The 26161-nt window shown below is 50.4% G+C and overlaps 1 protein-coding gene across 1 annotated transcript; it reads right to left on the bottom strand.

Annotated features, from left to right (window-relative positions):
* Positions 1 to 1304: 1304 nt before the first annotated feature.
* Positions 1305 to 2822, bottom strand: LOC136953776 (mediator of DNA damage checkpoint protein 1-like). Its single transcript, XM_067247179.1, has one exon. The coding sequence runs from the start codon at positions 2820 to 2822 to the stop codon at positions 1305 to 1307; it is 1518 nt and encodes a 505-aa protein (XP_067103280.1).
* Positions 2823 to 26161: the final 23339 nt, after the last annotated feature.

Below are 26161 nucleotides of genomic sequence, written 5' to 3'. Positions count from 1 at the left end.
AGATCCGAAGATCAGCAGAGGTCAGGGTCAGAAGCACGGGCACTTCCATCGCCAAGGATCACCCACAGAGAGAAAAGAGGCTAGGCCTCTCCAGGAACTCCGAGGAGAACCCGGGCCGAGTGCCCCATGGTAGCACGCCGTCTGAACCAGAAAGCAGTGAGTGGGCACTGCGAGCAAAGGTCAGACACATGGATAAACTCCTCCTGATCCAACCAGGCACGCCAACGAGACAGGACTAAAATGGGTGGACTCACATTGTCAGCAACTACAACACCAAGAACTACAACAGCTAAAACAAATTATTCCAAGCTAAAGAGTATAGAGGTAATAACCACCAGAGAAGGGAGACAGGAAACAGCAGGAAGGGCAGGAACCCAACAAGTCCTAAACGACAGTTGGCACACAGGAGGCAAGAGCCAGGAGGCAAGAGCCAGGAGGCAAGAGCCAGGAGGCAAGAGCCAGGAGGCAAGAGCCAGGAGGCAAGAGCCAGGAGGCAAGAGCCAGGAGGCAAGAGCCAGGAGGCAAGAGCCAGGAGGCAAGAGCCAGGAGGCAAGAGCCAGGAGGCAAGAGCCAGGAGGCAAGAGCCAGGAGGCAGAACATTCACACAGCCGGAGAGCATTCACACGGCAGACAGCAGGAGAGTATTCCCACAGCACGGAGCAGGAAGGCATTCACACAGCAGACAGCAAGAGAGCATTCACACAGCACGGAGCAGGAAGGCATTCACACAGCAGACAGCACAAAGCAGACAGCAAGAGAGCATACACACAGCACGGAGCAGGAAGGCATTCACACAGCACAAAGCAGACAGCAAGAGAGCATACACACAGCAGACAGGAGAGCATTCACACAGTACACAACCCACAGCAGACAGCAGGAGAGCATTCACACAGCACACCGTACAAAGCAGACAGCAGACAGCAAGAGAGCATACACACAGCAGACAGGAGAGCATTCCCACAGGAGAGCATTCACACAGCACACAGCCCACAGCAGACAGCAGGAGAGCATTCACACAGCACACCGCCCACAGCACACCGCAGACAGCAAGAGAGCATACCGCACGGAGCAGGAAGGCATTCACACAGCACACCGCAGACAGCAAGAGAGCATTCGCACAGCACGGAGCAGGAATGCATTCACACAGCACACCGCAGACAGCAGGAGAGCATTCACACAGCCCACAGCAGGAGAGCATTCACACAGCACACCGCCCACAGCACACAGCAGACAGCAAGAGAGCATACACACAGCACAGAGCAGGAAGGCATTCACACAGCACACCGCAGACAGCAAGAGAGCATTCACACAGCACGGAGCAGGAAGGCATTCCCACAGTCCAAAGTGATACTGGACGTGGTGGCATGGTGGCGGGGCCTAGGGGTGTTGGGAGGTCTCTGCTCCCTAGGTTCTAGCGCCTGTGAGCTGACCTCCTCCACATTGATTGGGCTCCAGTCCAGGTCCATATCCACTGGGGGGGATAGTGGTACCTGGATCTGGGAGGCTGAAAGGGCCTGGGCTGAGGTGGAGGGGTTGGTTGTAGGGGTGGGTGAGGGGAGGATGGGCGTGGCCAGGGCAGTTTCGTCAGAGCCACTTGCAGTAGCTACCGGCGGGGTTTGGACCTCCATGGGGGTGGGGAGGGGGTCAAATAAAGTTAGCGAGGCTCTGGAGGAGGATGTGTGAGGGGGGGTGGTGGTGGTGGTGGCGTGGAGTTCAGCCTTAGCGGCGGACCCAGGGAGAGGGTAAGGGGAGTGGGGGCCTGTGGGGTAGATATCCACTGGCAGCAGGGATCTGGTGTGCTGCAGGACCCTCTGGGGGATGGGGGCATTGAGGTCCTGAGTGGCCCAACGGACACCCAGTTCCCAGGAGTCCGACCAAGAGCGGTGGGTGGGGAACTGGGCCCTGAGAAGGCCGGAGAGTGAGGTGAGGGTGGAGGAGTAGTGGGTGGAGAGGACCTGGTAGTTGTGACGGATCCGGGTAACCGCATTATCCCGCAGTTCCCGTAGGCTCTCCGGAGTGGGGGAGAGCGGGCGGAACTGGGCGGCGTACTCCTCCACCTTGCTGTCGTAGCCGGGTGGAGGGATGCCCTCGTTTAAAAACGATGATACTTGCCCGTGGTGGTAGGCCGTCCTGAGGAGGCGGCAAATGAGTTTGCCCGCCTCCGTGGTTTGCCTGCCATAGACCTTAAGGGACTGGTAGCGGGAGACCGCGTGCAGGTCCGCGGAGAGGAGGGGGGCGGTGGATGGGGTGGGCCTGACAGTTCGGGGCGCTAATGCCATCAGCGCTGCGGGGGCAGAGGTGCTGCTGCGGCCGGTGGAGCTAGCCGGGGTCTGGGGCGTGGCGGAGGAGCCCAAAGTGGCTCCCGTGCTAGAGAGTAGGCCCAGTGTGGTAGGGGTGTCGGTGGACACGGAAGGTGTCACCGACCTGGGGTGGGCCAGGTTGGGGCTGGGACCCAAGAGGGGTCGGGGAGTGGAGGAGGGGGGAGGGGGACGGGTGGCCGCCAGCTGAGCCGTATAATATTTTTGGGCCGGGGTCCTACTTAACCCTCCCCGGCGACGCCTGGAGGGAGGGGGTGTAGAGGTGGAGGAGCTGGTGGTGTAGGCTGGTCTGGAGAGGTGTGGGAACAGAGGGGTGGGGGTGGGTGGGACAGTATTGGGGGTCCTCAGGTGACCGGAGGTCTGGTGAGAGGAGGGATGATAAGAGGGTGGGGGGCGGTGGTGGTAGCCCTGTCGTGGGGCGTAATGGTGGAAGGGACTGGGGAGGCTGCCACTGGGGCTCGGTGCGTAGGGGGGATAATAAGGGAGATAGGGGTCAGGGGTCATGTAGACCCAGCGGGCACCAGAGGGTTAGGGGAGGAACCTCTCTCCAGGATGTCGGTGGAGTCGCTGTGTCGGACCAGTTTGAAGGTCATCACCGTGCTCCTGTACAAACCCTACATGGGGGACGCAACGGTGGCGGGCTTCCAGGGGAAGTACGGGAAGGTGGACCCTTTGGTTCGGTACCTGAGGGGCGGCTACGGGATCTGGGCTGCTCGGAGGCAGTACCGGGTCCTCCTGGCGGACGATCCGGAGGGGGCGGAGGGCCTCAAGCACCCCCCGGCCTACTTTAACATCGGGGCCGAGCGGGGGTTCCTGTTCTACCCCGGGCAGCCGGCTTTCTGCCGGAAGTGCCGGGTTTTCGGACACGTGGCTACCGGGTGCGCCCAGCTACGGTGCCGGAACTGTGGGGAGGCGGGGCACGGCGCTGCTTCCTGCCGGGCCCCGAAGAAGTGTCACCACTGCGGTGAGGACGGTCACCTTTTTCGTGACTGCCCCAAGCGCTCCTACGCCGGGGCGGTTTCCGGTCGTCGGGGGGGCCCTGTTGCATGGGGTCCTTTTCCTGGCGGCCCGGCGGTTCGGCGGTTCCTGGTGGTCCGGTGGCTCCTGCTGGTCCTGCGGTGGGGGTTTCCGGTCCTGCGGCGGGGGTTTCCGGTCCTGCGGCGGTTCCTGCTGGTCCTGCGGTGGCGGTTCCCGGTCTGGGGGCGGTTCCTGCTGGTCCTGCGGTGGGGGTTCCCGGTCCTGCGGCGGTTCCTGCTGGTCCTGCGGCGGTTCCCGGTCCTGCGGCGGCTCCCGGCCTCCAGGTGGCAGCGGTGGTCGGCGGTTCGGCGGAGGCCTCGATTTCGTCCTGGGGAGAGGCTGTGGAGAGGGACGCTCTGGCTGTTCTGGATTTCTCCGGTTTCCCTCTGGGTGGCTCCTGGTCGGTCGAGGGCGGCGAGGAGGATGCCATGGACGTGGTTTCGGCGAGCTTGAGGCGGAGCTGGGCGCCGTCGGGGGGCGAGGTGTCGCCTTCCTCCTCGGGGGAGGGGCCAGCGGGGCTGCCGGCGGTGCAGGGGAGGAGGAAGCGGAAGAAGAGGAGGGGGGCGGTTGATGCGGTGATTCTCTTGGCCAACCGTTTTGACCCACTTTCTGGGGGGATGGACGACAGCGGGTCTGGCAGTTTGGACATCGTCCCGCCCACTGCTCTTGCGAGCGCGGAGGCGGGCTCTGGTCCTCTTGGGACTGAGGCGGCGACCGACAGGGCCCCGGGGTTTGCCCTGGATGCGCTGTCAGGACGCAGGGACCTAGTGTCGGAGGCGCCTCTGAGCCCGGCGGGCTCCCTCCTGGAGCATTCCTCTAGGTGGGTATTTTGTTTGGGGACCGGGATTTCAGGGTGTCGGGGAGTGTTTCTGTGGTCCAGGGGAGGGTTTTGGTGGTGGACGCCACTTGGAGGGGGGTTTCTTTTCGGTTTGTAAACGTGTATGCTCCGGCCCAGCGGCGGGAGCGCAAGGGGGTGTTTTTGGCCCTGGCTGACGTGTGTGTCACCGATAGGGTTTTGGTGTTGGGTGGGGATTTTAATGTTTCTTTGGATGGGGAGGGGGATTTCACTGCTCAACATGTACATGATGTGGTGTTTTTTTTTTTTTGAAGGACTGTTACCGGGCTGTGCACGCCATGGGGGAGGGTTACACGTGGGACAACTCCCGGGGGGACCGCAGCCATATCGATTTAGTTTTTGTTCCCAGCATGACGGTGGTCGGGGTGGCGGAGGTCATGCCGGTTTGGTTCTCGGACCTTCACCAACTGGTGGGAGAGAGTGGCCAGAGCGCGGATCGTCATCCCGGGACTTCGGGGGGAGGATGGGGCCCGGGTCACGGACTCCAGGGGGATGGTGGGGGTGGCGACCACCTACTACCGGGAGGCTTTTGGACTGCGGGAGGTGGACGAGAAGGGGGCGGACCGCTTCGTGGGGGGCCTGCCCGAGAGGGTGCCCGCTGAGGTGGTGGAGGAACTTGAGCGGCCGCTGTGCCTGGCAGAGGTGGAGGGGGCCATGCTGGGGCTGCCGGGAGGGAAGGTGCCCGGGCTCGACGGCCTGCCCCGGGAATTCTACTCCGCTTTCTGGGGGATCCTGGGGAAGGACTTTGTGGAGGTGCTGGCGGCGGGGGGACACCATGAGGGTGGGGGTCCTCAGCCTCCTGTTCAAGAAGGGGGACCGGGAGCTGATGGGCAATTACAGGCCCATCACTCTGCTCTGCGCGGACTACAAATCGGGACATCGAGCGCCATTGAGGCGACAGTGGCGGCCGGCGGTAATACGGGAGGCGGTGGACCTGGCGTCGGCACTATGGAGGCGGACGGGAACTGCGGCGGTGAGTCTGGGGCGGGGTGGGATGGTGGTACCGGGAGTCGAGCGATGTATGGGGCACCGGGACCGTGCTTAGGGGGGACGGCCGCTGGGCCGAGTGCCGTGGGAGGGTTTGCCCCGACCACGGAGGGAGCGGCTGGGGGCGCGGCGGCGGTCCTGCGGAGGACCCCGACCAGCGGACTGCAGGCCAGGGGGGACGGTGTGTCCCATGCTCCGGGGCCGGAGGCTGGCCGATCTGGTGGCGGCGGGGACGGAGTCCCCAGTGCGGCCGGAGGTCCAGGAGGATGCGGAGCGCCGGGCGTAGGAGCGCCGGGCGGCGGAGCGCCGGGAGACGGCGGAACGCTTGGCGGCGGCGGCGCCTCGGGTGGCGGGAGGCCGATGGGCCGGGCGAGGACGGGGATGAAGAACTCCCTCCGGTTCTCATGGAGGGACGCGGCAGGTGGTGATCGCCATTTTAAAACTGACGCCGGCGGAGGTCCTGTGTTTGCAGGACAACGTCCAGGAGAGGGGGTTTGATGTTACCCTGAAGACGGCGGCAATTGCGGCGTCCGTCCTGGGCTTGGTGCGGGCCCAGAGGGCTGTGGCACCCCTGGGGTCGTACGAGGTGGTGGACCTAGACCGGCAGAATTTCAGGGTGGTGACTGTACATGTGTACAACGGAACGTGCCGGACCAGGCGGTGGCCGCTTTTCTCGGCCGCTATGGGGACGTTAAGTCAGGGGCCAGGTATTTCCTGGACTCTTTGGGGTAATGGACGGGGCGGCGCCAGTACCAGATGCTGCTGGGTGAGGACGGGGCGGGGATGGACGGGCTGCAGCTCTGCCAAACCCGGTTCCGGCCTCCTGGGGGGAAAGGATGGTGACGGAGGAGGGGGAGGGGAGTGGGGTGGGGGAGGATTTGTATGGTTAATATGTGTGGGTCTTGGTGGGTTTTGTTCTATTATTTAGGTATCATGTCTTTCACTGTTTGTACTTTTAATTTGCGGGGATTGAGGGACAGGGTGAAGAGGGCGGCTGTTTTTTCTTTTTGGGGGGGTTAAATTTCACTGTACTCCGTTGTCCCTTGGGGAGCTGGAGGGCTGAGTACTCTGTACTCGGCCGTGGGGTGCACGGTTTCTATCAATGGGCACTTGGGAAAGAGGTTTGACTTGGTCTCAGGGGTTAGGCAAGGGTGCCCGCCCTTGCTGTTTATCCTTTACATGGAGCCCCTGGCGGCGGCCATTCGGGCCGACCCCAGTGTTGATGGAATACTGGTACCAGGTAGCGGGGGCCTACGGGTCAAGATGACTCAGTACGCAGACGACACCACTCTGCTGCTGGGGAGCGACGCTAGCCTGATCCGAGCCTTGGAGACCTTCCAAGACTTCACGAAGGCCTCTGGTGCGGTGCTCAACCTCACCAAGTCGTCGGTGAAGTTCTTTGGGCGCTGGAGGGGAAGGACGGATGTACCAGGGGGGCTGGCTCACTGTGCAGGGCCCCTGCGGATCTTGGGGGTGCATTTTCAGGCAGCCCAGTGCGCCACGGCCAACTGGACCAGGCGCCTAAACGCGGTTGAGCGGAAGTTGTCCCTGTGGAAGGCCAGGACTTTGACATTCGTGTGGAAAGTACTGGTCCTGAAGATGGAGGTGTTGCCGACTCTCCTCTTCCTGGCTTACGTGTATCCCATGCCGGCCGGCATGCGGAGGCCCTTGTCGCGGCTCGTGTTTCGCTTCCTCTGGGGGGGGAGATACGAGATCGTGTCGAGGGTCCGCATGCTGGCCCCCGTGAGTCAGGGGGGGAGGGACGTGCCGCACTTCCCGCTGAAACTTGACTGCGTGTTCGTTTGTTTTCTTTTGGGAGAGTTGTCCAGTCCGATGCTGCACCCTTCTGGGCACTTCCTACGTTTTTTCTTTTCATATCAGGCGAGGCACTTGATAGAGTGGTCCAACCTAGGCCCCCCGGCGGAGCAGCTGCCGTGGCACTTTGGCCAAGCGGATGAAGCTGCACCCTGCGGCCAGGGACCCGGTACTGGGCCTGAGTCAGAGGGCCCTGTATGCCGAGTTGGTGCAGGGAGTCTGTGCGCCGGCCGTGGTGGGGATACCCGCCACGGTCTGGTCGTCGGTTCAACTGCCCGGTCTTGACAACGGTCTCAAAGACCTGAATTGGCTGTGCCTACACAAGGGCCTGCCGGTACACAAGGGCCCACCGGCACGGACCTCGGTGTGCCCGCGGGCCACCTGTAGCGGTGACGAGTCCATAAGACACGTCATGTGGGACTGTCCTTTTGAGGGGGTAGTGTGGGCGAGGGCGGGGGTTTTGCTGGGCAGGGTGGTCACGGGGTTTAGGCTCACATGGGTGAGGGTGGAGAGGGGTGGTCAGGGGGGAGGCGTAATCGCTTCCTCCTGTGGCTGATCATCAGCCTTTTTAAACGGGTGTTGTGGCAGGCGAGGAAGGAGTGGGTGCAGAGAGGGGTGGACTGGGGGGTGGAGGGGTGTGTTAAGAGGGTGGAGGATAGTTTACGGGTGAGGGTGGGGGTGGATGTTAGGAGGTGGGGGATGCACGCGGCCAGAGAGATGTGGAAGGGAAGTCCGCGCGCGGGGGGCGTCCGATAATGCGGTCATCGCTTCTCGGCCTTTTGGTTGAGATCTAGTGCAGTATCGAGTGACATCGATACTAATCGAAATCTCTCCTTGGGCAGTGGGCGATCGGCCGGTGGGCGTTACCCTTTTCAGTTGGTTTTTGTCCTGTCTTTGTTCCCAGGTCCACAGACGGTTACCGGAGCCAGTGCGGGAGGAGTCACTCACCGGAAATTTCCATTCTTCCACTGGCCTAGCCCAGTGCTAGGCCAGGTGAGTGCCTCCAAGGCCAGTACTTTTCCGGTCCCCCTGTGGGCCTTGTCTTGTGTTTGTGTAGTTTAGCCAGTTTTTTTTGTTTAGCTTCTTGTTTGTTCTGTGACCTGAGCGAATAGTGTCTTACTGAGTGTACTTCGTGACTGCCATCTGACTGTAAGTAACCAGAGTTTGTTTCATTCATTTGTGTTTTGCTAAAACTTTGCCTCTAGGACAGAGGGTAAGGGTATAGCAGCTAAATTGGTCAATAGGTAGCTAGCTAGCGAGTTTCAGGGTACTTGCTGCCGAGTGAGACCCTGGCTTTGTTTACATAATTAGGGCCATTGTTAGCTGCGCCTTTAGCATATTTAGACGAGTAGCACTGCAGAGGCAGCCTCGTCTGGCAGCCTTGGAGCATGAATACTCGGTCGAACAAAGACAGGGAGTCTACCTGCAGGAGTCCACCGAGGACGGCCGACGAGGCGGATCACCTCTTCTAATAAGCATCACCCTATTTGTATTCTATTCTACCTAGAACATATTCATAGCTAGCATGTGTTTCTCCAGCATTCCTGTTCATTACACTACTCGTAGACGTAGATATATCACAAAGTATATACGGTCAATTTCTAACCCTTACTACCTATCCAGATCTTCTCCACCTGCCCTCTCTCTTTCTATAGGGCTCTGGAACTGCCAGTCTGCTGTGAACAAGGCAGACTTCATCCCAGCGTTTGCATCTCATGCTTCTCTTCATGCCCTGGCGCTGAAAGAGACATGGATCCGCCCTGAGAACACTGCAACTCCAGCTGCTCTCTCCGTCAACCACTCCTTCACTCACTCACCCCGCTCAACCGGGCGGGGTGGTGGGACAGAGTTGCTTCTTTCCCCACATATTAAATACACATCCACACCACTCCCTGTTACTGCCAAATCATTTGAACACCATTATGCGATGCTAACTGATCCTATCAAAGCATGCTTAATTGTTCTTTATCGCCCACCAGGCCCGCTAGCCGACTTTGTGGAGGAGCTGGACATGCTCCTCAGCGTCCTCCCGGATGATGGAACCCCCCTGATAGTCCTTGGGGACTTCAACATCCACCTCCAAGGAACGCAGGCCGTCGACTTCTTGTCTCTCCTGACCTCCTTCGACCTGACGCTGCTGAGCACACCGGCGACCCACAAGGCAGGCAAACAGCTAGACCTCATCCTGACACGTAACTGTATCACTGACTTAACCTCTGTAACCCCACTGCATATTTCTGATCACTACTTTATCCAATTCTCTGTCTCTCTCCCTCCAACTCCTTCTACCTCCCCTCCCCTTGTAACTTTCCGGCGCAACCTCCGCTCCCTATCCCCCTCCCATTTCTCTATTGTAACATCCTCCCTCCCCCCCATTGACGAGTTCTCGTCCCACCCCACTAACACTGCCACAGACACCTTGTTAACCACTTTAACTGCATCACTTGACTCTCTCTGTCCCCTGTCAACCAGGCCTGCATGATCTTCTCCCTCCTGCCCGTGGCTTACGGATGTTATTCGTGAAGAACGGTCCACCCTTCGGGCAGCTGAGAGGAGATGGCGCAAGTCCAAAGGCGGTCTGGACCTTGATAAGTATCACTCCCTCCTCAAATCCTTCTCTTCTCACATAACTGGTGCTAAAACCCTCTACTTTCTGAACAAAATTAACTCCGCTTCAAACCTCCACAAACTTTTTTCTACCTTCTCCACCCTGACAGCAGACGACTTCTCCTCCTTCTTTGAGAAAAAAGTCGCCGACATTAGCAGTCGGTCCCCTAAACCCACCTTTCCTACCCTCTCACCCTCCATGACTGACCCAACTAAATGTCTAAACTCTTTTTCTCCCCTGTCTGAGGCAGAGATCTCTGACCTCATTCTCTCTCATCGCCCCACCTCCTGTCCCCTTGATCCTATCCCCTCCCCTCTCTTTCAAACCATCTCCCCCTCCATCATAACTTTTCTTCTCCATGTCCTAAACTCCTCTCTTACCTCTGGCACCTTCCCCTCTGCCTTCAAACAGGCTAGAGTTACCCCTCTACTCAAAAAACCCTCCCTTAACCCTGCCGTCCTCCAGAACTACAGACCGGTATCACTGTTACCCTTCCTTTCAAAAACAATTGAACGTGCTGTATCTAACCAACTGTCTAACTTTCTCTCTCAGAAAGTGACCTGCTTGACCCCAACCAATCAGGCTTCAGGACTGGCCACTCCACAGAGACTGCCCTCCAGTCTGCCAGAGCGGCTTCCAGGTCATCCGTCATCATTCTGCTGGACCTTTCTGCAGCGTTTGATACGGTTAACCACCAGATCCCGCTCGCCAGACATTCTGAGATGGGCATCACTGGCACTGCACTCCAGTGGATCTCATCCTACCTGTCGGGAAGATCCTACCAGGTTTCCTGGGGAGGCAAACTGTCAGGACCTCGACAGCTCTCCACTGGTGTCCCACAGGGCTCCGTCCTTGACAATGACTCTTACTTAGAGACTTGTTGCTCTTGTGGTTAGTGGTAACTGTTTTAAATTTTTGTTCTCGCTGTGATATATTGTTTTTATTACTGTTGCTTGCTTTTTCCACAGGTACACTTGCACTTATAGCGGTCCATGTTGTTTAATTGTAACTTGTTTAACTACATGCTCTTATGGTTCTTCCCTTTGGCACTTAATTTGGTTGTTCAAAATGTGTGCTTCATGTTTTGGCTATCTTGTTGCTATGATCAGTGACCTATGCACTTTGTAAAGCTCTCTCTTGGAAGTCGCTTTGGATAAAAGCGTCTGCTAAATGAATAAATGTAAATGTCATGTAAATGTGTCCTATTTGTTTAAATATTGTTTGGCGTTTCCTTTCTGTCTTGTTTTAGTAGTTTGTCCATAGCTTGTTTGTCCATAGTCTTTTTGTGAGTTTTAGTGTTTGTTTGGTGTAGCCTAGCCACCAATCCTTGATTGGTGGCAGGTGTGTCTAGTTAAGTGTTGTTGTCAGTGTTTTTCCGTGTGAAGGATTCTAAATCTTTGTGTCTATTCCAATAAGTAACTAGAGAGGATACAATTTCTGGGGAAATTGTAGGGTGTGCTTGCTTGCGTCGGTTGCACAGGGGTCTGTATATTTTATATAAAAATGCATCGGGCCTACTTATTATTTATAAAGATTACATAGATTTAAAAGCATCTTTTTTTTGCTGCTCATTTACAACTCAAAACACGAGTGAAGTGTAGAATGAAATATGATGTCTTCTCATTTCCCCTGCAAGAGGCAGCTGACAGGCTGAATCAAAACGAATACATTTGGCAGACCGGTGTACAAATGGACCTAATCTCTATGACTTTAAACGTCCTTTTAAGTTGTCCCTTCTCGTGATATTTTCAGGCATTTAGACTACTCATATTGCATTCATTCATTAATAAAGAACCCCCTTTGAAGATTATTCTACGACTTTACCGGCAGAAGATAGAATCGCGATTCAAACAGTACCATCTGCTAACTGAAAATATGCCCCCAAAAACGTAAATAAGCTTGACATTTATTTAGTGGAAAATAGCTCATTCATAAAAAGCTCACTGGTAGCGATCATTGTCAGTAACAACTCAAAATGCGATATAGCCCTGTGTGGAGAAGCTGCCCCGGTAAATTCTACTACTACAGTACAGTACTAGACTACTGCTGTGTTCGTCTTGATAGCGATTGCGTTGGTTGAATTCGATTAAACGTTCCGTTGTACGGTTTAGGCTGAAATTAATTATTTTCATGAACAGATTGACAAAGTTTAGGCTGTGGCAATGAAGTTCAGGTTAGTAGTCAGATAGTTTCCCTACTGAAAGACTTTTGAGTAAGGGGAGTGCCGAACATGTTCTGTTGCCGTTTGACTTAAACAGCTGAGGAGTTGTTGTTAGCTACTCACACTAGTGTCTCGGGTACAGTAGGCTACAGCGTTGCAGTGAGCTACACTGGTTTGAAACCACAGGTAATGGTAATTTCACCAACAAATCGTTTACTAATGTCAGAATAAATCCTACAACGAAAATGTATATGTGAGGAATGTTTATTTTAACGATTGAAAACAGATACATCATAGACCACTGTAGTATGTGTTGCCCGGGCAACACAGGCTAATGTCATGATGCTAATATGTCAGTGAAATAGTAGACTACTGTTTCCGAAAGTAGATGTACTTCCTTAATAATATCAGCTTATATTGTACATTACACATCACAATTGTGTGTCATATCACAAAGTAAAATGAGTAAATATTTATCACCCTGGCCTCTTTGCTTGTGGCGTTTCTGCAGCTGCCTTGCAGTAAAGCTATAGTTAGCCTAGCTATCCCCCAAGTTAACAGATGCGAAACGAATGTTCTGCCAAAGGTAGTCACGCGTGTTTTCGTGACATTATTGCAGACCGGTGTAAAAATTGACCTAATCTCTATGATTTAAACGTCATTTTAAGTTTTTCTCTTCTCATGATATTTTCAGGCATTTAGCCTACTCATATTGCATTCATTCATGAATAAACAACCCCTTTGAAGATTATTCTACGACGTTACCCGGCAGTAGAAGATGGAATCGCAATTCAAATGGTACCATCTGCTAACTGAAAATATGCCCCCCAAAACGTAAATAAGCTTGACATTTATTTAGTGGAAAATTGCTCATTCATAAAAAGCTCACTGGTAGCGATCATTGTCAGTAACAACGCAAAATGCGATATAACCCTGTGTTGAGAAGCTGCCCCGGTAAATTGTAGTACTACGGTACAGTACTAGACTACTGCTGTGTTCGTCTTGGTAGCGATTGCGTTGGTTGAATTGGATTTAACGTTCCGTTGTACGGTTTAGGCTGAAATTAATTATTTTCATGAACAGATTGACAACGTTTAGGCTGTGGCAATGAAGTTCAGGTTAGTAGTTCGATAGACTTTTGATTTATCGTTTTCTAATGTCAGAATAAATCCTACAACGAAAATGTATATGTGAGGAATGTTTATTTTAACGATTGAAAACAGATAACGCTACATCATAGACCACTGTAGTATGTGTTGCCCGGGAAACACAGGCTAATGTCATGATGCTAATACTTCAGTGAAATAGTAGACTACTGTTTCCGAAAGTAGATGTACTTCCTTAATAATATCAGCTTATATTGTACATTACACATCACAATTGTGTGTCATATCACAAAGTAAAATGAGTAAATAGTTATCACCCTGGCCTCTTTTCTTGTGGCGTTTCTGCAGCTGCCTTGCAGTAAAGCTATAGTTAGCCTAGCTGTCCCCCAAGTTAACAGATGTGAAACGAATGTTCTGGCAAAGGTAGTCACGCGTGTTTTCGTGACGTTAGTAACGTCAGTGACTGGCTAGCAAATTAGCCACCGTTAGCTTCACTTTTCGCCACAAAAACTTAACTTACGCTTAAACCATGCAACGGAACGTAAATTCCAATAGAAGCAACTCAATCGCTACCAAGACGAAACTTTTGACACCTACGTTGTCTATGTAGGCCAAGTATTTACTGAGTTTTAGGGGGGCAAAAAATAAATAAAATAAAAAATAATAATAATAATATATATGTGAGAGAACAAAGGTTGTGCTCTCGCCGAAGGCTTGAGCACACCCAATGATGGTATTCTATGACACAAATCTGTGTTCTAGAAAGAGTGGTCTGGAGTCGCAGAGGTCCGATAATATCAGCTTTAATGCAGCAGTTGGAAATCAACAAGTACAGAGCTCTGGGGTTGTCTACGTTTCCCTACCCGCAACAGAGTTTGGACTGGTTCACGAAGTCCAACTGGCTATCTTTCCCTGCCCCAGCATATAATATACAGTGCAAATAAAACAGAAAGATGAAAAGAGGGTTGAGCTTGTTCTCTCGTGCATCAGGGAGTTGTTCTTGCCTCCGCGTCCCACCTGCTCGGGTGCCATCTCCACCCAGATCCAAGGTTGTTTCTGAAACTGAAAAGATAGAGACACAAAGAACAGCCTGCTTCCCACACTCAGTGTGAGACCCAATGTTTAAGCCTGGGCACACTTCTAAGTTCATAACTTTAATAAGCACAATATATTCTTTAAGACATGCCTCCTTCATAAATCCTGTTGTTATATTCACTCGTGCACAGTGCCCGTGATGCATTCAGTGATTAAGATGCCACACATATTAATAACTGGGATCATAGTTAGTGTCGTGCCTGATATGCAGCTGGTGATTACAGTTCTAGAATATGTGTTGTAATGTATTATACATTCTTTACGTGCCGCCAGTTGCCAGGCCTAGCAAGCCAGGTAATTGGTGGCAGGTGTGTCTTGTTAGTGTGAGTGTTTGTCTCAGTAGTTTTTCGTTTGGTGTATTCTTTTATTCTTGTCTTGTGTGTATTGTCTAAGTGTATTTGTGGTTAATTTCTTTTGGCCGGTCTTTTCAGTTGCTTTTCTTTGTTGATTTGGTTTTTTGGTGGGGTGTTCGTGTAGTCCAGTTCAGTGTTTGTTACCCTCCATTGTATTGTTAGTGTGCCCCTCCCCCCCACACCAGTGTTTGTCTCTCCCCTACCCTCTTGTGTTGGTGTGTCCCCCCCCCCCCCATCTCTGATTGTTTTTTTTGTTTAGTGTTGTTCGTGCCTCCAAGATGTCGGCCGCTCGTGCCGGCATGAGGAGGCACAACAGTGTGCGTTTCATGTTCAAGGTGGTGGGAGGAAAGAGGGCGGAGATGTCCAGGTTGGACTTCTCGAGGAAGATGCTGCAGAAGCTGCTCAGGTTCTCGCCGGCCGAGCTGAACTGCATCGTGGCCTTGCCCGCCGGGCAGGGCTTTGATGTCAGTTTCAGCATGGCCATGGTATTGAAAGAATTCTGGATACATTTCGAGATGAGCAAAGATCAAGTGACCCAAGCGTTCTGCGTTGAAAAACTGACTGACAGGAGGAAGCGGTAGAAATGGAGAAGGTGGCGGAGGAAGTGGAAGAGGTGGAGGAAGTGGCGGCGGACCCTGTTTTAATCCCTTTTAAGCAGGTGTCCGCCGAGCACAGACAGTCGATGGAGAAAGAGCAGAGCGTGGGAGAGGAGGCTGGGGGATCTGAGGAGACAGGAACTTCCAGCTCCTCTCCCAGCACCAGTGAAGCGGCGGCCAGCGATGATTTTATCCAGTGTGGGCACCTTTTACTCGGCAAACGCGATAGAGATCTGCCCGCTGACATCGATGCAGCCAGTAAAGAGGGGAGGCCTGAAGTGAGCTCTGGAGAGTCAGATTCCTCTCCTAGGGTATTTCCTTCCAGCTCTCCTAACCAAGTGTCGTTTTTAAACATGAATCTCACGACTTCCACTCCCAAGGAGAGCTTAGGCCTCCCCAGACGCGACAAGAAAAAAAAAGGAGTCAAAAGCGAAGAGATAAGTCTGATTTTATGATTTTAGCACCTGTTTTATTGTTTTACCCTCTTTTAAGATCCCCCCCTCCACGTTTTTAGTTAAATGCACGTCCTTTTAACCCCTTTTAATGGCGCTCACTTTTAGCACCATAAATGTCAGATGCATAACGACCACTTTTAGGGCGCAGTCCGTTTTATCATTTTTAAGTACTGTAAAAAGCGATGTGATTTTATTACAGGAATGTGGACTGCCTTTTAAAAACTCTTATTTTAAGTGGAAACGGATGTGGAGCCACGGGCCCTCCTGCTGGAGCGGCGGTTTTAATAAAGAATCCACATGTGTTGGTGAAGGGGTGCACTGTTTTTAGAAATGGACGGGTGCTTTTACTGAATGTCACTTTTTTAGGGAAGGATTTTAAAGAAATCAATGTGTATGGTTTTAGTGATAAAAAATTAACGTTATACCCTTTTAGAAGATCTGCAGTCCCACCTGCTAGGTAGGGCCCCCCTTATTTTAGCAGGGGATTTTAACAGTGTTTTAACCAGGGCTGACAGGAGAGGTGCAGGGGTTGATTTTAAGGTAGACAAGGCGTCGACTCTTTTAAGCAGTACAGTACGAGACTTTAGATTGACTGACTGTTTTAAGACCTTGCATCCCAGAGAGGAGGGCCTCACCTGGTTCAGTGATGACGGCACCAAAGCCTCTCGCATAGACTACGTTTTTACCCGGGACGCCCCCCCAACCGATGCTAGATTGACCCCGGTTTTCTTCTTGGACCACTCTATGCTGTCCTGCACCCTTTCACTATCCTCGGGTGTGACTGTAGGGAAGGGTCTGTGGAAACTGAACTGCTCCCTGTTGGAGGATGAGGAGGCCGCAAGGCAGTACAGGGAGCAGTTCAGGGACTGGCAGACCCTCCAGGACTGTTTTGACACTAGGGCACAGTGGTGGGAGATGGTGAAGGGTAGGACCAAAGCCTTTTTTAGTCAGTTAGGGAGAGATAGAAAAAAGAAAACAGATAGGAGCATGGTGGGACTGCAGAAACGTTTAGAAAGATATTTTACATTGAGAAACCAGGGCATTGATTTTAACGAGGAGATAAAAGCAGTAAAACAAGAGATGGCTATTTTATCGTGGGAAAAAAGCAAGGGGGTTATTTTAAGAAGTAAAGAAAGAGATCTAGAAGAGGGAGAAAAGTGCACCAGGTACTTTTTAAAGAAAAGTTTAAGTAGGAGTGGTACTATGTCCAAATTAAAAAACAAGTAAGGAAAAATGATGGAGGAAACTGATGACATTTTAAAAGTAGTAGAACATTTTTATGGGGAACTGTTTGGGGAAAAATACATTTTAAAAGAACGAACAAAAGAGGTTTTAGGGTTTTTAGAGAAAACAGTCGAAAATAAGGGCCAACTAGAGGAGGATTTTAACATAGAAGAACTAAACAAGTGTGTCAAGGGTTTTAAGGGAGGGAAGTCTCCGGGGGCAGATGGGCTGCCTCTGGAGACTCTGGGACATTTTAGCACACTGGAGACCCATCACGCTTTTAAATTTTGATTTGAAACTTTTTAGCAAACAGAATGTCCACGGTTTTAGGTTCAGTGATCCACCCGTATCAAACCTGCGCCATCCCGGGAAGGAAGATCACCGACAGCCTCGTACTGATCAGAGACGCCATCTGTCTTGCGAGAGACAGAAACATTCATTTAGCAGTACTAAATTTAGACTTTGAAAAAGCTTTTGATCGGGTCTCGCACCAGTACCTGTTTCAGGTACTGCAAAAAATGGGCTATCCGGACAGGTTTATAGCGTGGGTGGGGCTGTTGTATAGGGGTATACACAGCAGAGTTCTAGTTAAAGGGAAACTCACAAACGCAGTTAATGTCCGCTGCGGCGTCCGTCAGGGTTGTCCGTTATCTCCCCTTCTCTTTGTCTCCTGTATCGAACCCTTGGTGCAGGTTTTGAGAAGGGACCAATGGATCACTGGGCTGGGAGTCCCGGGGAGCGGGCGGCTCTCAGCCACATGTGTTTTATATATGGACGACGTCAATGTTTTATGCACCGACCGACCTTCCATCGACAGGACTCTGGACAGGACTGACTGGTTCGGACTGGCATCAGGGGCCAAACTGAACAGAAACAAGACAGAGGCCCAGTTTCACGGCCCCTGGCGCACACAGGACTTGACAGGACTGACACTCACCACACAAACAGACTTGAGGGTTCTAGGGGTTAAATTTGACCGGTTAGGGCTAGGCAGCGGGAACTGGGGTGGTGTACTTGGGAAGACTAGGCAACGACTGGCTTTCTCTCAATGCTAATATATAAAAGCTTCCATAGCATTTCATCAGTATGATACTAAGTAACCAAGTCGACACCATTCTTCTGCTGCAGTTCAATAGCCTGGGGGAACGAGGCGAACGGCTGGCCCGTCTTAATTACGTGATATGCCGTTGTTATAAATCGTGCAATAACACGATGTGCATCTACATTTAAATTCCTGACCAGCATAGTCAACGGCCTGGAAGATGGATTGTCAACCATCCGCTTCGCTGTCACGCAAACCAGGTGCTGTCTGCTACTGCTAGCATGGCTGGTCAGGTATTGTTTTCGAAAATTGTCGGTGCCTCTGTAAAATGTAAAAATATCCACTTTTGTCTGCTTTAGACGGGAACAGACGACAAACGACACAGTGCATCTTCGTTCCATAAAAAAGTTGTTTCCGTTTGAGCTCGTAGCTCTACTTTTCTGCCATCTTCACTTTATTGTCTCGCGCCAGTTGTTAAAAAATGTATTGAGATTAGAGAATTACAATTTGACAACCACTCGTCACTCCTCAACTGTTGATTTGCCAACTGTGCGCCCCACGAGCTGCAAAGTTATTTATGCATTTAGCAGAGAGCAAAACATATGAAGGATGTTAACTTTTACAATGCAAATTTTTTTTTCAATCAATAATTTGCAGTGGCCCGATCGGGCCAGTGAGTTGGTAGTTTAACTGTCCCGACGTTACTTTTTACTGGCCATCGTTATTGTCGAGCCCTGAAGCGCGTGGAGACGGCCACCCAGGCAGTGGCGATACTGGCTACAGGGGCCCCCACCCACGTGAAGTGGTCCGGGCGGCCGCGGCCTGACTGCGGCGGAATGGCTGCCGTGGTCGAGGATCTCCGCTGGGCCCCAGAAGAAGAATCATTCAGTGGAGCGGGAGGAATCGGCACCGTTAATGCACTCCAAGCTCCCCCTCCTTTGCACAACAGAGACTTTTAAAACTTTTACACACATTTCTTAACCCTGTATAGATGTAACACTTTTATGGCTTTTATCACACTGTGTTTTAAAGTATTGTTTTGTTTTAAGTATTGCCTTTTAACATACATACTTTTCAATTTGACCCAGCACATGTGTTTTTTAGAGGGGGCGGGGCCAGGAGGCTGCGTCGCCCGGAGCAGGGGATGAGAGATTCCATCCGTTTCATTTGGAACGACCCTACGGCCAAGAGGCTGGTGAGGGATGACTTCACCAGGGGCGTGGTGATGGGTATGCTACGGCTCACCCCGGCCGAGGTCCTGTGCCTCCAGGACAACGTGCCAGAGAGGGGTTTCGACCTGACCCTGAAGACGGGGCCCATAGCGGCATCTGTCCTGGCCAGGTGCAGGGCTCTGGGGCAGAGGTGGTGGACCTGGCCAGGCAGAACCTCCGTGTGGTGACCGTGACGATGTTCAGCCCCCATGTGCCTGAGCAGGCGATCGTCGCCTGCCTGGGGAGGTACGGGACGGTCATCTCGGCGGCAAGGCCCGTCAGGGACATTTTTGGCTGTTGGGTCGGCAGGAGGCAATACCAGGTCCAGCTGGGGGAGGATCCGGAGGGCGTAGACGGGCTCAGCCACCCCCCGGCCTATTTCACCGTGGGGGCTGACCGGGGGTATCTTTATTACCCCAGGCAGCCCCCCAACTGCCGGAGGTGCCGTGCGGTGGGTCCGCCTGCCCGGGGCCCCGCTGCAGGGGGTGCGGGGTGGAGGGACACCTGCTGCGGGACTGCTCCGCCCAGAAGACATGCAACGCTTGTGGGGAGCGGGGGCACGTGTGGCGGGGGTGCCCGACGAGGGCGCGATCTTACGCGGCCGCAGCTGGGGGGCCTGGGGGGGCCACGGAGGAGGAGCAGCAGCAGCGGGCGCGGCGGGCCCGGCGGCAGAGGCCCGGGAGGTCGAGGAGCCGGGGACGTCGGAGGTGCCGGCCGACCCGGGCGTGTCGGGCGCCCCGGGGGCTGTGGTCGGCGTGGCGGTTCCTGCTCCGGGGGAGAACAGGGGGGGACTGTTGGTGCTGGTGTCGGCCCTGGACGAGGTCCCGGCGGCGCAGGGGCCCCCTGGGGGGCGCTTTCGAGGCCCTCTTTTCTGGGCAACCGGGGCCCGCAGAGGGTGGTACGGTGGAGCGGGTCGAGGCTGCGGGGCAGAACGGGCTGGAGCCCCTGCGGCGCCTCCAGCGGGCGCTGGAAGAGGTCGACCGGGGGAAGGCGGAGGTCCTGGAGGAGGAGGGGAGGCCCCAGGGGGACTCAAGGTAGGTAAAGAATGGGGAATTTACATTTAGTCATTTAGCAGACGCTCTTATCCAGAGCGACTTACAGTAAGTACAGGGACATTCCCCTGAGGCAAGTAGGGTGAAGTGCCTTGCCCAAGGACACAACGTCATTTGGTTGGCATAGCCAGGAATCGAACTAGAAACCTTTTGATTACTAGCCCGATTCCCTCACCTGGGAATCAGCCACCTGACTCCTGGAATTGTAATATTCAATCTAAAAAAATTACATTGGGACTAGGCTCTGGCTGGGTTAGGTTTAGGGAAGGTCTCAGCCCATTGCTGGGTTGGAGTTGCACTGGCACTAGTCCGCTATGTTCATGTTAAATGATTACCCCAAGATAAATAAGTGAATATTCTGGAACTTGCCAAAAGACTCAGATGTGTCAGGGTATAAAATGAGGCGGCAAAAGGTTTGAATGCGTGAGACCTTGGTTGAGAGATTTGTGAGAGATCGAGAAAGTTAGTTACTTGTGTGCCATTAGCGAAATCCTATTTTGTTCATTTGTCTGTGTGGTGTGTATAAAATATATGTTATTAATATTAGCTTTAGTGTACTTTATCGTGCTGCCTTAGTTAGTTCATTGTGTGTTTCCATAGTTAGTTTATATTCAGTATTAGTTACATTTAGTCATTTAGCAGACGCTCTTATCCAGAGCGACTTACAGTAAGTATAGGGACATTCTCCCCGAGGCAAGTAGGGTAAAGTGCCTTGCCCAAGGACACGTCATTTCCCACAGCCGGGAATCAAACCGGCAACCTTCTGATTACTAGCCCGATTCCCTAACCGCTCAGCTGTCTGACTAGTTTATAGTAGGCCTAGTGCTAGCTGGAGAAATGCAGAATAGGGCCAACAAGAGACAAAGGTCCTTTATGTGGGAGCACTTTGATATGGTCTCCCCTAACAAGGTGCAGTGTTTGCAATGCTCTATGCATTTGTCATATTGTAACAATACCTCTTTAATGTTAAGGCATCTGTATGCTAAGCACCCAGGGCTGGCCAACCCACCTGCACCCAATGCAGAGTATGCTGCTGGGAGGCCTGCGGTCCTACCACGAGGTATGATTGCTTACACAATACAGTCATATAATGTTCAGCAGTTGTACATAATTGGGTGTGCTCAAGCCTTCGGCGAGAGCACAACCTTTGTTCTCTCACATATATTATTATTATTCTTTTTGCCCCCCTAAAACTCAGTCAATATTTGGCCTACATAGACAACCTAGGTGTCAAAAGTTTCGTCTTGGTAGCGATTGAGTTGCTTCTATTGGGATTTACGTTCTGTTGCATGGTTCAGGCTCAAGTTAAGTTTTTGTGGCGAAAAGTGAAGCTAACGGTGGCTAATTTGCTAGCCACAGTCACTGACGTTACTAACGTCACGAAAACACGCGTGACTACCTGTAAGCAGAACATTCATTTCGCATCTGTTAACTGGGGGGATAGCTAGGCTAACTATAGCTTTACTGTAAGGCAGCTGCAGAAACGCCACAAGCAAAGAGGCCAGGGTGATAACTATTTACTCATTGTACTTTGTGATGTGAAACACAACTACTTTTGGAAACGGTAGTCTACTATTTCACTGAAGCATTAGCATAATAGCCTCTGTTGCCCGGGCAACACATACTACAGTGGTGTATGATGCATCTGTTTTCAATCGTTAGAATAAACATTCCTCACAAATAAATTTTCGTTGTAGGATTTATTATGACATTACAAGTAAACAATTTGTTGGTGAAATTACCATTACCTGTGGTTTCAAACCAGTGTACTGTAGCTCACTGCAACGCTGTAGCCTACGCGAGACACTACAAAAACATCTACACAGCTGTTTAGGAAGTCAAACGGCGACAGAACATGTTCGGCACTCCCCTTACTTAAATCAAAAGTCTATCTAACTACTAACCTGAACTTCATTGCCACAGCCTAAACGTTGTCAATCTGTTAATAATTAATTTCAGCCTAAACCGTACAACGGAACGTTTAATCCAATTCAACCAACGCAATCGCTACCAAGACGAACACAGCAGTAGTCTAGTACTGTACCGTAGTACTACAATTTACCGGGGCAGCTTTTCCACACAGGGCTATATCGCATTTTGCGTTGTTACTGACAATGATCGCTACCAGTGAGCTTTTTATGAATGAGTGATTTTCCACTAAATAAATGTCAAGCTTATTTACGTTTTGGGGGGCATATTTTCAGTTAGCAGATGGTACTGTTTGAATCGCGATTCCATCTTCTACTGCCGGGTAACGTCGTAGAATAATCTTCAAAGGGGGTTCTTTATTAATGAATGAATGCAATGAGTAGGCTAAATGCCTGAAAATATCACGAGAAGGGAAAAACTTAAAATGACGTTTAAGTCATAGAGATTAGGTCAATTTTTACACCGGTCTGCCAAATGTATTCGTTTTGATTCAACGATGAGGCAGCCTCTTGCAGGGGAAATGAGAAGACATCTATTTCATTCTACACTTCACTCGTATTTTCAGTTGTAAATAAGCAGGAACAAAAAAATGCTTTTAAATCTATGTAATCTTTATAAATAATAAGTATGCATTTTTATATAAAATATACAGAAATATCAGTTGTAAAAATGTCATTCAAAAACTGACCCCTCTGCAACCGACGCAAGCAAGCACACCCTACAATTTCCCCAGAAATTGTACCCTCTAGTTATATATGTATGAAAGTTACAATACAATTAATATGTTAAATGGTGATACATATTCAAACGATTATTTGTCTTGACAGCCAGGAAACAAGCACTTGATAATGCACTGGTGGAGATGGTAGAGAAGGATTTACAGACGTTTTCTGTGGTGGAGGATGAGGGCTTCAGAGTATTTGTTGGGATGGATCCAGCCAAAACTCTAACAAGAAGAGCGTTAAAGATCATTGGGCCTCATTCTCGAAATGTTTCTTACGGGCTTCGGAAAAACAACGTAAGAAAAAGACATCCGTCTTGAGCCTTTTCTTGAAGGTGGCGAGACAGTCAGTGTCCCTGATGGAGGTGGGGAGTTGATTCTACCATTGGGGGGCCAGACAGGAGAAGAGCTTGTGTTATAAGGGCACGCAACAGCAGTGATGTGTGCAGTCAGAATCGACACAATTAGGAAAGCAACAGGAACGTAAGTTATGTCCAAGCGAAAAGCAATTGTGCCATATTGTATGCCTATGGTGCACACTCGTCCCTTTAAAAAGGTCGAGTGATCAGTGATAATTGGATGGCCTGGTTGAATTTATATGATGTTCAAGTGCAAGTTAATTGTTCTATTTGACAAGTGCAATGGTTTTATTTGTCACATACAACATCATACATTCCTGCCAAAGCAAATTCCTTGTCTGTGCAAACTTTCATGGCGAATAAATCCCATTCTGATTCTGATACTAGTAAGATGAGCAGTGGAATTGTTCTCCACTGGATCTAACAGTGTGCACACTAAGCAAGGTAAATTATTATAATTATTTTTATCCGAGGATGTCTGTAGAGCGTAAGTGCGATTGCCCATCTTGTGTTTTTTTTAAGGAATCGCATTTGAGACAACTCTGGGCGATTTACGACTGCTATTTCAAGTTCGGAAATTCTACTAAAGTTCAGAACAAATCCCAGATGACAACTTTCATGAATGCCAAATGTTTTCCTAAATCCAATTCAGAAGAAATTCCTTCTTAAATTCTTAACTGCGTTCGAGAATGAGGCCCAATGTGTGTGAGAAATACCACACCAAGGAGAAGGTGACAGCTGAGCAGTTTGTGGACCTCCAATAACATGGATTCATACCTGGGCGTTACATGCCACTTCACCAAAGAAGATGAAAGAAAAAAGAAAGTGTATGAAAATTGTATCCACCCCCACTAACACACCAAAAGAAGGATGCTGAGCCAACTCAGGAGGTGCCCACTGCCTATAAAGTGCTATATATTGGGTGCCAAATGTGCAGAAAATTGATCTTTAAAAGGACTAAAAGTTCAAAGATTTTGAATAAAACCATAGGATTAAAAAGAGCAAAGTTTTTTTCCCCCCATAAAAGAATACAAGAATAAGAAGTTTTTAAAAGAAGAGAGAGCTTTTAATGTTTCACCTCATCAAGGCTTCCTCAGAGAAGTACTGAGCTGATTGAGCCAAACAGGAAGTTTTATAGGGATTTGGAGGAAGGCGCTTGTCCACCTCCTGTGGATTGTGATTGGCTCTCCAGGCCATACCCCTCTCACTCCCCTGTGTTTAATTAAGGCCTAATTGAGCCAAACACGCCCATCGTTTTAGCACGTGTTCATGTTTTCTGAAGTCGCCCAACAACTCACCTCCTATCAACACTCAACCAAGGAGAGGAGCCCCCTCTCTTTGCTTTTGTCTTTGCTTCTTCAGTAGCTGTTTCCTTTTTGTAGGTTTTTCCTTTGCTTTTGTCTTTGCTTCTTGTGTAGCTTTGGCCCTTGCTTTTGGCTTTGCTTCTTCTGTAGCAACTATGCAAGGAAATATGATGGGTGCACTTTGCTCCAAAGCAGTACCTGAATATTCTCATCAGTTTTCCAGATAATCTTGAAACACAAAGAGGAGACTTTTTTTCAATTGTATTAAGTATTTTAATTGCCTATATGTTGACAAGCCTCTGTATTACTTCATCCCCTCCTTCTGGCTTCCCCAATGTTATAGGTGCAATATACTGTCCCCATGGGTGTGTCCAGGCCCACTGGAAGACTCAGGGGCTGACTGCCAAAGCGTTTCTAAAATGCCCTCTAGAGTGGCAATAATGAGACCAAGTGCCCTACTGTCTGCCATTCACATTGTGAAATATGCTTGAGTGCCCAGGATGCCCCTTAACGCAATAAATGATAGTGTGCCTTCTACATTTAAAATCATGTCTTAATGAATTCCTTTATAGTAGAGAAAATGTGATGCAGTACCCTATAAGGGGCCTTTACAATGGTCTAAATTTGACTGTTCCCGTGCCCTTACTTCCAATGGAAAAGGGTGCTGTTATGAAGTGCCCTTTCCCAAAGAAGACAATTAGATGCTGTGCCCAACAGTCTCCCCTACAATGTGCCCACTAGGGCATTATTTCCCAAAGTGGGGGTGTCGTCCCATTCCCATTGTTACACTGGTGAGAGCCCATGTCGTGCAGTAGCAGCCCTTTAAAATGTTCCGCCCCTGCCCTTCAAACAGCCAGCTTCAAATGCCAAGTAAAGTGTGCTACAGTTTGAAAACACAAGTATCAAAAAAAGGGTTGAGCTTGTTCTCTCGTGCGTCCCACCTGCTCGGGTGCCATCTCCACCCAGTTTCAAGGTTGTTTCTGAAAATTAAGAGATAGAGACACAAAGAACAGCCTGCTTCCCACACTCAGTGTGAGACCCAATGTTTAAGCCTGAGCACACTTCTAAGTTCATAACTTTAATAAGCACAATGCATAACTTTAATAAGCACAATATATTCTTTACCTATCAGTTAATAAATGTGTGTGGCAAAGTTATTTTGAAGTAATTTATTAATTTTGTTCAAGATCTGATGACTAAAAAATTATTAGCCCACATCAAGTCCAAACCATGGCCTTCTGCAGTGTCTTGAATTTATACATAACTTCCAAATACAATTTTCAATTGCTGCCACGTTCTTTTTTTGGCTATTATGCTCAACCTCCTGTTGAGAATATTTGCCAGTGATTACTGTCAGAACGGTTTCAGACAGCTCATCAAATTACGCTAATTATCAGTAGGCCTAAATGCATTAGTTATGTGAAGTAGATTTGGTAGGCCTACAATTTACGCATTTTAACAGTCGTAATGGCTTGACAATTTGTCTCCCTTGTCGTTAGTTGCGGCAACATTGGCCTTTTTGGGGACAACAAAAAAAAATCAATTTATGCAGCTGAAAATAACACCACTCAGCTGGTTTACGCTTAGCTTTTTGCTAAATAACAGTGCATTTACACTGCAGCGACGCAAATCGCTTGCCATCGCTCTTCTTCCCACAGTGCACCACGCTCAGGGGGCGTGTCAAACAGATTAATGCAGAGTCGTAGTTCTCTAAAGTCACTGCTGTAGTTCGTATAATGTCATGGCAAAGTGTGCAGACAAAATACAACTTTTACACACATTAAGCAAAAATCTGATACGCTTTCTAGATCTGACATGATCTTCTTCACAGGGGTCCGTTTTTTAATGAAATCTTCTGTTTTTGAATATTTATAGAGATTACAATATTTTTTTTGCTGCTCATTTACAACTCAAAATACGAGTGAAGTGTAGAATGAAATAGATGTCTTCTC

Source organism: Osmerus mordax, chromosome 12 (genome assembly GCF_038355195.1).
Source record: "Osmerus mordax isolate fOsmMor3 chromosome 12, fOsmMor3.pri, whole genome shotgun sequence".
NCBI classification, from domain to species: Eukaryota; Metazoa; Chordata; class Actinopteri; order Osmeriformes; family Osmeridae; genus Osmerus; species Osmerus mordax.
The sequence above is the reverse complement of the archived record's forward strand: the minus strand, read 5'-3'. Positions and strand labels throughout refer to the sequence as shown.